A 16056-nucleotide genomic window follows, 5' to 3' on the forward strand; every position below is an offset into this window, starting at 1 on the left:
AATTACTGTTAACTAAGACTCTTTGGTGTACCCAGAGGTTTAGGGAAACCAACATTATGCTAAACCAAAACATACACTTGGTTTGATGTAAGTTTAACTTGGACAACTTTAATAATAATAATAATGCCTTGTCCTTGTTAACGTCAGTACCGAACTAACTAGCCTGAATATGACACAAGATAACACAATAAAACAGTAACAAGCACTGAACAAGAACATATAAACTTTGATCTGATTAGGGTCAGGTCAGTAGTCTCTAACCCAGTACGTTTTAGTACGCCTAACTACGGTTATAATAGTAGAGATAGTGTCATATTGGATTGTCGTGCACGGGGACCAAAATGGTGTAATTTGGCATTTATTGACAAATGCCCAATATCAAACAAAAATTGGAATCTTTAAGATTGGTTACAGAAGTTTTCGCATGCAGTGTGTAGCGAACATGATCACACTTGAAAGTTTATCGACACATAGGGTAATAATATAGAGGCATACTATTTTGCACTGCGTGAGCGACACACTTTTTTTGCAAATACATGGCATTTGTGTTCTTGTAATGAACTGTTTTCAATCATATTTATAGAGTATCAAACTGGGGCAGGCATAAATAACAATCAGTAAATGTAATCCCTAGTCTTTCTGAAGTCACACCAATAATTGCATCAACCCCTATTTGACAAGCAATTATACAAGAATCGTACAAACATCAGAAATAAAGCCTATGAAATGCAGTGCTGTAAGCTTTATGTAATCCTTGAAGGCAGCCATCGTTTCCCTTTACGTATACATCTTTGTTGCTGTAATGGTACAAGACTTCATTTTTGAACACCGTATGTTATGCACAGCTTCTAGTTGTCACAACCAGTAAGGGCATAGCTTCGGGAAAAGTCTGTCGCAAAGTAATTTTATTAGCTTTTTTTAGGTAGGTGGAAAGTTGGTTTGAGGTAAAATTAGTTGGCCCAGATATGGCCGAGATGACGCTTGTGTTTGTCATAGGTATAGGTTGCGCAGGGGATAAGTGTGCTCTTAAAGGTATCTAGGTTAAAGGTGTATGTTTCTTTTTTACACATATTTTGGGAGCTTTGTAAGAGATTTCTACTTTCACTGACAGAATATTGATGAAACACAGATTGGAAGAGTATGATGAAAAATCAAGCTTATAAGTGGATTACTTTTGTAGTGTGCTAAGATACGCAATTATGCCAGCTTTACCTTTGACATTCTAGGAAATGTGTCGCATGATCTTCCTCAAGATTAAATGATTTTATTTGTTTCTGACATACTCAGGATAGATTTCATGTTGTTTAGAAATGAAGATGGTCATACGACATATTGTTTTTGTTCAATTATGTGTGTGAAGGCTTCAGATAGAGGTGCATTTCTTTATCTTCTTTCTTTTGTTCATTTATTCACTCATTGCTGATGGTGTTTACACCCTCTGTCACACACACACAGAAAAAAATAATAACATGATTTTGATTTGTATAAAGAAATTGCCAGGTGGATCTGAGAATATATTTGTCAAGGAATTTAAATATTCACTTGCATTTGACAGATCTTACTGACCTAGGCTTTATCCGTTGAGCCACAAACACTTGGAACCATCAAACATCATATCAAAATTGCTTTTAATATCATAACAACTAAAAGATACGAAAATGCCCAAACAATGATATTAAGGAGACAATTAAGAAGTCAAGAAGGCCGGATGTGACCAACCCCCCAACTTAAATGTTACAACAACACTTATCTTACTTAGAGCAAATAAAAAACTTTGCTTATAGTTTCATGGAAAACTTCTTGAACATAAACGAGGGCATATTCTTTCTGAATCATAAATATGATCCTCTGCTCAAGACCAGCTCTGGATATGCAATGTAGGAACGTCACTTCCAGTGAAACCAAAACATCCGGTCAAGTTATCCACTCCAAAGTAGAAGGATCAACAATATCACCATTGAGAATGCCAGAAGTATTTTGGCGATACTGTCTGCAGCATTTTTCCTACGATCTGCGCAAAGAATTTGAGATAACCGATTAATGAACAGATCTGATGGACATCTTCAATCACGTAACAACAAAAAATACCAAGAAACATGTCACATAAGCAACACAAGACTTGCACCAAAAACTCTCGTCACATATGTTTAGCTGTAAGAATATGTTTTTAAATTTAGATGGAGAAAGAGAGTTAACTCTATCCATCTGTGTGGGAAATTAATCATATTTAAATAGGTTTCTGAAAATATTCAGTATTTTTACAGACTATAACAGATCATTACAGGTCCTGTGTCACAACCTGGGGTACCTTTGTGTTACATAGTAAAAAAATGAAATGGTTCATACATTTTACCTACACATCTCATTTGAAGTGGTTCATCCTTCTGAGCATTTTGACACCTTTTTATGGAAATCGGTTAAAAATGAGAGAGTGCGGCAAAAACAATCACAAAGTAGGGAGGATGTAACCCCACCTCTTTTTTCCACATTTACAATCATTCTGAGCAAGTATTGGTCTTTTAAATGAACTTTTGTATTTATTCACTTGGTTTAGATGTCTGGGAGTTCATTTAGACATTTTTTTACTAGATTCAAATTTTTAAAGGGGGTTTTAAATCAAATTTACAATATGAATCCCTCCCCCTAATCCTCCTCCCCCTAATCCTCAGCCACCCTTGGCACATTTCATGCCAAACGTCATAAGAAAATAATTGAAAAATATTTGAAAACAGGATAAAAACATGAGTAATATAGAATAAATTAGCCTCAATTTAAGACCTAATTGAATCATCTAAGTGAAGGAATACTCAAGAGACAGTGTTTTGAGATCCAAACTGCACATCAAAATGTAACAAAGCCACCTTTTTGTGTACCCCAGTATATGGCACAGGATCTACAATAAGATCCATGTATTATATCTTTTACTGCTACTGTAATTTTACAAACAAATCCTGAAAGCTTCACAAAAGTGATAGACCTTTTAACATCTCCTTGAATGCACTTATTGCCTGTATGTCTGGCATTGTCAAGTGCGTTAGACTTGCTATATAATTCAATTGTTGCCATACTGAATCTATTCAATAGGGCAGATATAAGCAAAACAGGAGGAAAGGTAACAATTTTAATTGTTTCTGATCATATTTTAAATCAACGTAAAAAATTCATATAAATGAGTTCAAACATGCCTAGTATCTGTCCAGTGGTTCTTGAGGTACAAATTGAAATTTGGTGGTGAAATTAAGAAGTGATGTGACTTATGTATGAAATCCATATACAGAGTGTTAACTTTACAGCCTTGAATGCTAGCTAGATAACATTCACTATACCATTATCATGTCTGAATATCTCACGGAGTAGTAGCGCTTACGTCAATGAGGTCTCAATGTTATTCACATCCACAAACATAATTACACTCCAGAGTGAAATTGCGACTTCATAATCAAACGATAGTTTGAGATGTCTATGTTGTTTTGACGGAACTGACAAGAAGGGTATTGATGAAGGCTGTGGTGAAGGTAGTTTATGGCTGGAGAGGAAAACATGGCAGCTAGCTGCCATGGAAACGAGGCTTATTAAGCTGATATTAGATGTTGTCTTTGTAATGTGTAGTTTCAAATGTAGTGGTAAATTGGAAAACATTAAGAGCAAATTGAATTTCTGTGCTTCATATGGAGAAGTATTTCCTATGAATAAAATAACCTTAATACTCTGTTTGAAAAGTTCAAAAGGTATACATTGAGTTGATTTTCTAAAAAGGAAATTTCTTAATGTAATTCAGAGATGCCACTTTTTTGGAAATTGTAATTTGTTCTCAAATCATACTGTGCTAAAGTATAAAAGAAATCAAATTTTCAGGATTTTTTGACAAAACTAAGCGGCATCTTATGTAATTTAACTTACTTATAGGCTGCCAACTTTTCGTCACATGTTTCTGTCTAAGAAACTAATACTTGCTGTCACATTTGATTAGAACCAAATCAACCTACATTGAAATTGAATGTTTGGCGGTACTTCCAGAGGCTATTCAACAATAACATTGTATCTCAGTACCTTTATCATGTTGCAGACACGTATTACAGCATTAGGCTTGAAGCAAAGACGTTATTCTAATAACATACTAACCCTTCTACACCTTTTTTTCATGTTGCAGATATCTATTACGACGTTAAGCCAGTAGCAAGGACTGAATCTAATGCATGTTGCTGTATTAAACCGAGTGAGCTGCTGGAACAAGGGTGTACTGAAGACTGTCTCAACAGGTATGCTTACGGTTTATTTACTGTCCAATCATAGCGATGTTTGATTAATGTGAACCAATGAGATGCAGCGTTAGTTCATGGGATAGAAGGTACGCTGAAGTTCATTGGCTAGTAAGCAATCTCTTGTAACGAATGATAGTACTATGAAGTTGGTTTGACTGTGTTAAATAGGACACCTTTTACTAATATATCGGCTAAGTAATGGATAAGTCAACAAGTCTGACAGACAAAATCTAACTGGCTAGTGGGGAAAATAACAAATCTGTGTTCCATTTGTGAGCAACACCTCAGTGAAAGGATTCAAGTAGACTAGACTCTTCTCACAATATGAAACTGTGCATTTATTTGACTTAAATTGCATCTCCTAAAAAGTGCTCTTGGAAAAATAATTGCTCACATTATTCCTGAACTCTTATCAAAATTTATCTAAGGTCTGGATGGTTTTCACAAGTACATGGCTGCCATCAGTATGCCAATTGCCCATAACTCAGAGGCAGTGTGCAAGGTTATTTAGTTCCCTTTATGTTAAAACCTATCAGACTGACTGAACAAGATTACTTTTTATTTTATTTTACTTCCATCTTAAAAAACATCAAAATATAACAAAAATGTAGAAAAACTGCAATAAAGGAGGTGCAATTAAATGCAAAAGCTTGAAATTATTATAATTATCATAATGTTATTTTTTTACAGAATTGTGTATAATGAATGTTCACCAAGTAACTGTCCTTGCGGTGAGATGTGTGCTAACCAGAGGATCCAAAGGCATCAGAATAGCCCGGGTCTGGAAAGATTCTTGGTAAGGAGAAAATTGGCCTTTAGGTGAAAAACACCTTTCGTTACGTAGAAAATAAATGCTTGGAAAAAAACGTGGAATCAAGGACGGTCCTTTCAGGGAACTGTTGGCATTTGGTTTTAAACATTAGCAAATTATATGGAAAGCTTAATTTTTATTGAAAATAAAATCACCCATATAATATAATACCAAATTCTACATTCAAAGATTACTTTCATTGACTCAGTTACACATAAGATGTTGTTTGCATTCATATGATGATCTCCAGGTAAGCCAAACGTCATTCTGTTATAAAATGTTTTTAAATATGTAACACGATCTGGTACATGGGGGCCAAAGGCGGCAAAGATACAGGTAAAAACATGGAGTGAAAAACAATAAAATGTATAAGAAAATACACATCTAAAAACTTCAGAACTTCAGAACCAAGTATGCTAGACCTTTGGTGTTTTCAATAAATGATAACCTATTGTATGTCTAATGTAATAATTACAATAACTCAATTTTCAAAAATACCTCCTTTGTCCCCCATGGACCAGATCGTGTCACATATATTCTTTTATTCATTTCTCACTTGCATTGTCTTTTACTATTAACACCATCATGCAGACACCAGGATGCGGCTGGGGCATACGAACAAAACATCCAATCAAACAAGGCTATTTCATTGTGGAATACGTCGGGGAGGTGATCAGCGTTAATGAATTGTGGAAACGTTCCATGGATGACTATCAGTACCAGAAGCATCATTACTGTCTGAATTTAGATGGAAGCACGGTCATAGATGGGTTTAGATACGGCAATGAAAGCAGATTTGTCAACCACAGCTGCAACCCAAATTGTGAAATGCAAAAGTGGTAAGTTTGAGGGGGTTTTCATCTGTGACTAAAGTTGGTTCTTGTTGCTTTTTGTTTTCAGTGAATAAAGATGAATAATTTTGTTAGTATTGTCTTAAAATGTTATTTCCGATATCTGGTGGGAATCCTGCATATTCGTGTGGTTGGGTGTGTGTAAGGGTTGGTGTCTGTATGGTGGTGCGGGTGTACATTCGTTTATATATGTGGGATTGTTTGTTATGTGTATTTGGTTTAAAACTTAGTTTTCTTGTATTCCATTATACAAGTTATTTTTCTCCTGAAAAAGCCGGCTACTTTCAAACGTATTACTAAATATACATGTACCACCCTAATACTTATTCACATAAAATACTTTCAAGAAAATAAAGTAATTTGAGGCACATTAAGTTTTGTCATCTTTAATCAACTGATCCATGGATAATGGTCCTAGTTGAGTAGTTCCTTACAAACTTATCCAAACTGTTGATTGTGCCAGCAGACAGCACAAGTAGTGACTCTACTCTCTTATAGGTTATCTTTGTTAAAATTCACATCAAATGATAAGCTTATCCTATATGCAGCTTGAATTTATAAACATGAATGTGCACTGAACTTTTGATGCACTTTTAAAAGCATTTGCTGTCACTAAATATTACTCTAAAGAATCAAAATAAAATCATTCTTTGCTTCTGTTTAATACCTGGGACACACAGAAGAATATCCTAGTCCTAGTCCCGGGTTCTAGTTGCTTGAAATGAAATTAAAGAGGACAAATTCTGATTTTTCTGTACCTAATTGTGGCACTTATTGATCAACGAGCATAAGTCAAGCTGCTATATATAACTCATGCCTATTTTATACAATTCTGGAAATGTACTAAGCTCAGCATTGAATACCTGTGTGGGTTTCTTAACCATTGTTTCTGAATTGGACAGCCTTACTTGGCTCAATATCCTACTACCTTCATGCTGAATGTCAGATTTTGCACTATGAATGATACATTAGCCTATTTAGGCTTGTCCAAAAAAGCCAGAATCTGCATTTTGATCAAATTTAGGGTGTCAAATGACATATTTTCCCTTATACGAGTCCTTATGACCAAAAGTCATCCGAGATATTCCACAATTTACCCAAGCAAGCATTGTTTAGAGTTGATTATTCACACTTTCAGTTTCATATTGACATAACTGTGTACTTCCGTTTGTGTTACAGGAGTGTGAATGGTCTGTATAGAATAGGATTGTATGCAATGAGAGACATTCCAGCGGGAACAGAGATCACTTATGACTACAACTTTCATGCTTTCAATCTAGAAACACAGGTATGTTGAATTATCTTTTTTAAAATTTGAAATGGATGTTGAGGTTTAGATATGTATATTTCAATTTGAGAATACTATGTGACATATAACTATGAGAGAAAATTCTTATATGAAATTAGAATTTAGCTGTTGAAAAAAGTTGATAACATTTAGAATGCTATACAATTATGGGTGAAATTTACAGTTAGGGTTATAGTCCATTTGGCTTCCCCAAGGCAGTGATGTCAGTGCTCTGTCTCAGTTACTTAGCAATGCATCACCTTTGATTGTGCGTATAAATACTCCAGTTCTTTGAGCCAGTGCACATTACTGCTTTGAGGAAGCCGAATGGACTATTATAAAGGTAGGATGTTTTTGGACTATTTTGAATGTGGGAGAAAAAGGGGTTGATGAAAAGGCTTGTTTAGTCTAAATTATCATGATGCAGAAGAGGAACAACTGTTTCCAGAAATTACACAATACCTTTTAGCGATAACTTGCAAAATTCAGTTAAAATATCACAATATTATATTATTATGTAACAATTGTCATTATAAATGTCATAAAATCATTTCATATCAACAGCAAACCTGTAAATGTGGTAGCGAGAACTGCAGAGGGTCCATCGGGGGCAAAGGTCAACGCCCTAATGGTACTGTCAAGAAAGGGGACCAACCAAGCTCAGGGAAAAAAGCAGTTGCAGCAGCAGGGAAGGGAAAGGGGAAGAAGAAAAAGAAGAAAAATGGAAAGCAGCAAAAGACCAAAGAGATAATTAAGAAGGTACAAATAAAGCAGAAGAAAAAGGTGAGTTAGCTTTAAGCTAACTGCTCATGCCTTTATTCTTGGTTTGCTGCTTCTTACTAAATCACTAATCCATCTCTAATGTCGTATGCCGTTCCAAGTACAATTTCACTATCTGCAAATAAATTACAAAATGGGTACCACCTTTTTACTTGGTTTTTGAATCCGTCCACTCCCAAATCAATTCAGGTACCGGTATTGTCAATTTAGGAATTGTCTAGGGGTTGAGTAAGTGACGATAGCAGTCATTGTATGTTCAGATGACATTGTATTTGAAAATTCCTGATTGTCTAGGCAGTTGATTTGCTGTATTTGAAGACTGAAAATAATGTTGCTTGGAATTAAGCTAGATGTTTCTTTCAAAATGATGGTTAGGTGTAATTTGGTCCTACAGTCTTGACGTGTTTCACATCCTAGGTCAGCAAGGATTTAATTATGTGATGTTGGTCTCCCTGCTGTAGTTGCGGACAGTAAAATAACAGCCTTTATATTGAATTCTTTCAAAGTTTGTCTCCATCTGATTTGTGCTGAAGATCTTGAGTTTGAGTCTAATTTGAGACCTATAGACTCGACAGTGTGACTGCTGCAGTTGTCAATACTCCTCTTTAGCAGTCCCAGCATTGATTCTGTTAGCCTTGATAGTAATATGTGATGTGAGTAGACCATTTCAAATCACTGTTAAGTTCCACTCACAGGTAGAGATGGTGTTTAACCTCTTCTCAAATCAAAATGCAATAGGTACAGTAAACAGCAGAGACTGTTTTATTTTTATTTTGGAGGCATATATCGTCACCCTACTATGATAATTGCCAAAGTCATTATTTGTAAATTTGAGAACAAAGTACAAAATGTGTTTCAAGCATGCATCAGTTACATAATCACCCAAATTATTTCTGATTATTCCATTTAATTTGTTTCATTCTTGCACAAAGATTGGTGAATAAATATGTTTAAATACATGCCTGAACCATATTTTGTAGTTCGTTCTCAAAATTACTAAAAATGACTTAAGCAATTATTGTAACAAGGTGATGATATGTTATGTGTGTTTTGGTCTGTTCCAAATGTTCCAAAAGTGAAAAACACTACACACTCAGAATTGAGCAATGTGATATTTTGACAATGTGGAATTTCATACCTCTCAATATCCCTCTCACTCAAATGGAAGTGGCAGGCATATCAAATGAATAGATCACCGTGCTATGCCAAGCACAAACTGCACAAGTGTTATGGAAATGTCTGAAGGATTTTAAAACTGGTCTTCTATATTTCTAAAGAATTTTTTCCAAATGCTGGTGTCTGGTTTTGCTTACTGAAATCTTATTAATCACCTCATTTAACACATACGTCATCTGGCCTTGGCATTTTGCTTAAACCCATATGGTAATGGTGCATGTGTTTACTGGCATGCATGATTTGTACACAGTCAGTGCATTAGAATGTAACATGCTTGCTGAGTATAACCAACTAAAATATTCAGTAATATAACCGCAAGTATATTGAAAACATATTAACTGTTGGTTTTACAATGAGTGACTGACAACCCATGATTTGTCAGTTGGATCTTAAAGATCATCATCTGTCAGAAGTCTGTTCTTTAACCCAATAATTTTTCTACATTCGTAGAACAACCTTTAAATATGTTGGTTAAAAACCTTCACACTTAATAACTTGAGGTCTCATTTTTGGCTGGAATGGTGGAATGGAGGTCATTGAAAATGAGATCATTTTGGGTTGTATTGTGCCCATTTAGATTGGTTGTAAGTCTCCCAAATTGAGATTACACCTAATTGTGGGGTTGTTATAACTTACCATGCCTGTCACAGCAATATCTCTGTGACATTGCCCTCTGGGTGATGTTGCCAGTGTGTACTAAACAGATTCTGTTCATTTGGAGTACTGATAATTCTTAATAAATTTGGAAGACCAGTTGATGGAAGCTGCATTTAAGGGCAGAATAATGGGGGAGACATATGTCCATGCCCAAGTTTTTTTTGCAAGAATTCTTTCACTGGAAACTGATAAAATACAACTTTTTAATAATCTCTCCCATTTGGTTTTGATTTAAGATTCACTATTGCACTATATGCGCGAATGCGAAATATTGTGATTACGCGCGTGTTGCGACTCACGCGTATGTCCAACGCAGGCAAGTCGCATACGGTATGTTGTTAACTCCAGCAAACGTGTGTAAACAACACAAAGATTTGCAGTCAAAATGCCACTCAGATTTTTTAATTATTTTGAATTTTTGGCACATTAAAAGCAGACATTTTAGATTCATTTGTGCAAAAAAGAAGCAAATTAAGACCATGCACCAGATGCTTTCCAAAAATATATAGTTTTATATACTTCAGACTTAAACTTCAAAAACAATGAAGTTGGAAAAGGTCCATGTTCTCTCCCATTACTCTCCCTTAAGCAGTTTCCAACAACCACACAGGCTATTTTGTTTTTGTTTTAAACATGTGATTGTTCCCATGCCTATTTAATGGTTCTTAATTGCAAGAACAAATTAACTAACAACTGTTGTGTTAAATTAATGTTAAAAGTCATTTGTAATAATATAGCATAAAGGTGTGTTACAATAATACCAAACATTATTTTAAATTTAAATTTAATGCATTGACAAAGGTTTGATTTTTAGTTGGAAAAAGGCTCAGTTGATCAAAATCATTACAAATACAAGCAGTAAGACTATTCCAAAGTTTAATTACTCTCATTTGGAAAGTATGTTTACCAGTATTAATATTCCTAGCTGATTCACATAATAAGACAAAGTTCGAGTTATACTTTTTGAATGAGCAGAGTCTGAGTGCATACAAGTAAACCCAAGATGAAAGATATGTTGGAGTAGTCCCTTTGAGACTCTTAAAGAGGAGAGTGGTTATTCCATTTGTCATTAAATCGATTGCTTTACATTCACAAGCTTGTTTTATGCAAGTAATTTTCAAGGGGTTACACGTACACAGAAGGAAAGGAAGACTGACTGATTCCATTTCCCTTGTTCTTCTTAAACCCTGTGGCAGTTGTTAAAGATATGTCTATATGTTCATGAAGAAATAACATTAAAGGAAATCATATTGTAGCAATATTGTGAGTGCCAAAAAATATCAGCTTCTTGACTAGTATCAGGATGTTGCATCATCAGTGTTGGCAGTGCTCCCTTTGCTACCCAGGTTTGATGAAATCAAGATTAAAAACATTCACTTAATGTTGTGTTTGATATTCAGTTTGTTACATTCCTTAACAGTACATGCTTTTTTCTCTCCGATTTGATCTATGAACAGACTGAAGTATCTCAGGACGCTCCTCCTCCACCAAAGACTATACGGTTAAAAATACCACGCCCCATGTCTATCCGCGAGATGAATCTCATAGCAAGGAGACAGCTATTCTTGCTCCGTAACATCGAGAAAGTGAAGCGTGTGCGACAGCGATTGATGAAACCGAAGGCAGTGAAGAGCGATATTGTCGGTGGTAAACCGACGAGTAGTAAGGACAACGGCAAGGGTAAGTGTACGTATCACTGCTTGTGTTATCTTCCTTCAATTGGCCGCATGCTTCACCAGTGTGTTGTGGACCTGTTGTTGAGATAGATGCATGGCTTGTGATATCATTTTCTTTATTTAACAAATTAATTTGCTGTCTTATTTGTGAATCAAATCATTGTTCTTAATTATTCAATTTATTAATTTTTTGAAATTCTTTTTGTTCTGTTGCTCGTTACACTGTCAGTTATAAATAACATTGAATGTTGCCATTAACTACTTACAAGCTTTCATTTATTTTACATAAGCTTATTTCCCTTTAATATGAATATGGAAATTTAATTGTTTGTTTAAAGCAAGTGGGGAAAAGACAACATGCCACATTCCGAGTCTTGGGTTTGAGGTAGCATGCAACAGATTTGTTAACAAAAATGACATCTTGGGTGGATTTCACTTGGGGAACAATTCAATATGATATTGATGAAGGCCTGTTAATGAAACTGATGATTTGAGATGTATATAAATACTGGGTAGGGGTACTTGCTGTAAAAAGGGGTATAGGTTTGCCACCAACAGGTGAGAAAGTTGACCCATATCTATAGTATACAAATTGTAGAAATTATGATCCATTCATATAAAAAATCCAAAAATATGGATTCATTGTTACAGTTGTCTTACTAAAATTGTCCCATTTTATATCGGTACTAGAGAAAACGAACTAATTTATATAGTAGAAATTGACAAAAGGCTGAAATTGACACACAAAAAACCACCCAAACCTTAGTAACATCATAAAAAAATCACTTTGCTATAGTAAGAGGTGAGAAATGTGACCCATATTGGCAGCACATATCGACTGCTCAGTGCCAGAAGTGGGTAAAGGCAATAGCTGCCCTGTGAACATACGGCAATTTTCACAGTATATTGTACTTATCTACACATGGTAGCTACACATGGCAGCTATTGCACTTACCCTCTTCTGGCACTGAGCAGTCAATATGTACCTACCCTTTTCTACAGAATTGCAGGATGTAAACCACAATGATGTTTTGTTCAAGATGTAGGCTATATCTTTATATTGTTCCCTAATATTTGCCATGCATTGAGATCATTCTATTACATTTGCCATGCTTTGGAGGAGATTTATGATCGATAACTCATCATAAACAATAGTGATCTATAAAGAAACCCATCCTAAAGACACAATGAATACAGACCGCTTACAACTTTATGTTGAGTTAAGATAAAACCTGTATAAAATGTGTCCCAGATTCCACAATGTGTGGTGAAATTTCAGCATTTCCTGCTCTAATCTCGCTTTGATTTCCTCAGATGCTTGAGGCACGGGGGAAATGTAGGTCAGGTGACATAGTTTCATGTTTATATTTTTATCTTTCTCATTCAGATGTCTTCATGGCCCAGTTTACTGCATTAAAGACACCCCGCTCTGTGAAGACAAGAAGGCTAGCAGCCGCTGAGGAGAACACTGAAGTAGGCAAAGCAGCTAGACTGGCACAAGTCTTCAAAGACATCTACACAGCAGTGTGTACTTATAGGAATAGCTGTGGGCAAAGTCTAGCAATTCCATTTCTGAATTTGCCTTCAAAGAAAAGGTAAGACATCTATGTAATGTAACTTGGGCACAGTTTCAAAGTCTTGGAAATGCCAGAACTAATCTTGAAATCTAACACATTGTTGTAGTGTGTTCAGGAACTTAACATTGATATTTGCCACTTGCCATCTGTGCCAAGTTTTAAGCCAAGTGTTTCCATATCAGAATGTGCTAGTTGTTAGTAAGTAAACCAAGTCAACCATGTATATTATAATGGTGCACTTGATCTCAGATGGGTGTATCAAGTAATAATGAAATGTAAAAATCCAACATCTTTAGGCCCAGTTAAAAGAATATTAGTCTGTAGGAAACCAAATCATGATTTCCCAGAAATCATTTGTACCCAAATGAGTTGGAAAGGATAATCATTTACCACCTGACCATGAGCTGGACTGGTGGGCTGATCATCAGAATCACAATTCCATATTTAGGTAAATGCCACTGGCCCTAAAACCAATTAGTTACTACACTTCTGCTTAACCTTGCATCTACCAATTCCATCTACAAGCATATATACCTCTAAAGGAGGTTTTTTTGACAAAAGAGGCGAAAGGCAGACACCCTCCACAAAACATTACAATTGGTTGGTCTTATAATAGTACATGTGCGTACAGCCGCCTGTATCAGTAATAAAGTTGATCAAACTCCAAATAATGTTTTTGTGGAGGGTGTCTGCCTTTCGTCAAAAAGAAAAGAACCCCCTCGTTTAGAGGCATATACCGGTATATGGTTGTAGATGGAATTCTGTGGTAGTCTTTATTAATAAAAGACCATAGGGAAAAAGAACCATCAAAATTGTGATTAAGTCTGAATCATGCTAACAGTACCAGCTTGAGATAACATCCTCATTAAAGAATAATACAAGATGAGTGCATACAAGGTCATATAGATAGCATACCTTATTGAATTTGAAGATATAATGCCACACTATAGAAGGGAAAAGGGAGGGAGGCATTTATGATTCATAGAAACCACAAACCTATATTACCTATTTATAGGTGCAGCAAATTTAAAGACAAAGTGATGAATCCTGGCTAGTTTTGCTTAATTCATGAGATATTAGCATACAAAGAATTGGATGTGGTAATGAAATGACAAACTAGTACCAACAGAACAATGAGCTGAATGGGAGAGAGAGAGAGCGGGGGAAAGAGGAGTGTTGTGTGTTTGTTTGCAAGTGTCATGTGAGTCAGAAAGAAATCAAATTGTAATACTTTTAATATTGATATTTGTTTGTTTGTTTTCTCTGCTGTTTTCTCCAATCATTAGGAATCCTGAATACTTTGCACGCATCCCAGATCCCATAGATCTCAGTACTATTGAACGTAACATCATGAGTGGATATTACAAAACAGTGGGACAATTTGATGAGGATTTATTGAAAGTCTTCAAAAATGCTGAGGTAAGTCTAAGATAATATTGTAATTTTGGTTATTATAAAGCTGTAAAACATAAACGAGAATTTGGGGTGAAAATACAAAAGGCTCATAGCAAAAAGCTAATTAGTTACATTTGCAATAAATAACAAAAAGTATTAGACAATTAATACAGTCCAAATAAAGATCCAGTATGTTAGTGCTAGTTAACAAGAATAAATGCGGCGTTTTTCAGTAGAGATGCCTCACAGAAAATAATATATTAGGTTTTAATTTGTGTCAATTTTGTCTTGATAGAAATACCATGGAAAGAAGTCTGAGCTTGGTAGAGATGCGTCAGCTTTACGGAAGGCTTATTTCATGGCCAAACAGAGTGCTATACAGGTGTTAGAGGACATACTGGGTGAAACACCAAAGGAAACCAGCAGCACAAAGGAAGGTAAGTAGCTCAAATTAAGATGAGTGTATTCGTATTGAACTCAAAGTGAACTGAAATTAAGGGTAGTCCACTTGGGATATCAGATTTGCATTAATTCATGTCAATGTGGTACTTGCATGGCATGCATTATGTCTGCACGGTGTGGTAAAAGGGTAAAAACAACACCGTCCCCAGTGCAACTTTTATTGTGTCTTGTCATGCAACAAAAAACGCCTGAACCGTTGCATGTTGCGTGACATGCAATTATGTACTTTTGTAGTTTCAGATGTTGCAAAGTACTCCTATCTGTGAAAATTGCACCATGTAAATAGTCACAAACTGCACTCTGTGAGTCAATCCACATTGATCTGTATTTTGGAAATACCAAATTGATGCAGATTAAGTATCTAGTGTATACAGATTTGTTTAATGTCAAGAATTGTTGAAAGTTTGAAGCACCTTGGCTTATTCCTGTAGCTTCAGAAATGGAGGTTGGTTGACATGGGAAGTTGTTGTAAAAACAAAGTGGTGCATACTTGTGACATATCATCAAGATCGTCCCGGGGGTGCCAGTTGAACCGTCAATGAAGTCATCACCGACCAAAATTTCGCGGTAAAAGGGTATCTTTTTAAGCATAGGCCACGCCCCGGGACGCGAAAAAAGGGTCTCAATTTTGGTGTTTTCTGGAAAAAGGGTACCTTTTTACAATAGATATGTCGGCGTTTTGGGTTCATGAAAAATCAAAGTCCAGCATTTGACGTCAGCCGCTGTTTTCGCTCCTGATTGTAAACAACTTCTTACTTCCGGTCTGTAAGTGTAATATATTAGTCTTGTGCCCGGTCTTGTACCATGATTAAAACTCGGTGATGTTTGTGCATGCTGCCGAGCGGGCTGCGTAGAGACGGGCGTAGAGACTACGAATTTTGTACAAGGTACAGATAGTGTGTAATCGGAATGGATTACGACATACGTTTGACTGCTGAACCAGATATGACAGGAACCATGCCTTTTGGAAATCGTGAAGTGACATTTGCCATCGCTGTTTGTCACCCGCGCAAAACCGAAGTTAAACGGGGAAAAAAAGTGCTTTATATTTCAGATTTCAGAGCTTAGCGCGGATCATGGATGTACTTGTACTAATTGGATACCAATGAAATGATTGCAGC

The 16056-nt window shown here is 35.8% G+C and overlaps 1 protein-coding gene across 1 annotated transcript in view; it reads left to right on the top strand.

The window, feature by feature from the left end:
* Positions 1 to 16056, top strand: part of LOC140159422 (uncharacterized) — a 125820-nt gene that overhangs the window by 95018 nt on the left and 14746 nt on the right. The window contains 9 exon segments of the mRNA XM_072182894.1: positions 4151 to 4259; positions 4953 to 5058; positions 5665 to 5912; positions 7104 to 7212; positions 7777 to 7995; positions 11283 to 11505; positions 12889 to 13096; positions 14365 to 14497; positions 14769 to 14910. Coding sequence (XP_072038995.1) covers positions 4151 to 4259; positions 4953 to 5058; positions 5665 to 5912; positions 7104 to 7212; positions 7777 to 7995; positions 11283 to 11505; positions 12889 to 13096; positions 14365 to 14497; positions 14769 to 14910 — 1497 coding nt within the window.

The sequence above is a fragment of the Amphiura filiformis genome, chromosome 8 (assembly GCF_039555335.1).
Source record: "Amphiura filiformis chromosome 8, Afil_fr2py, whole genome shotgun sequence".
NCBI classification, from domain to species: domain Eukaryota; kingdom Metazoa; phylum Echinodermata; class Ophiuroidea; order Amphilepidida; family Amphiuridae; genus Amphiura; species Amphiura filiformis.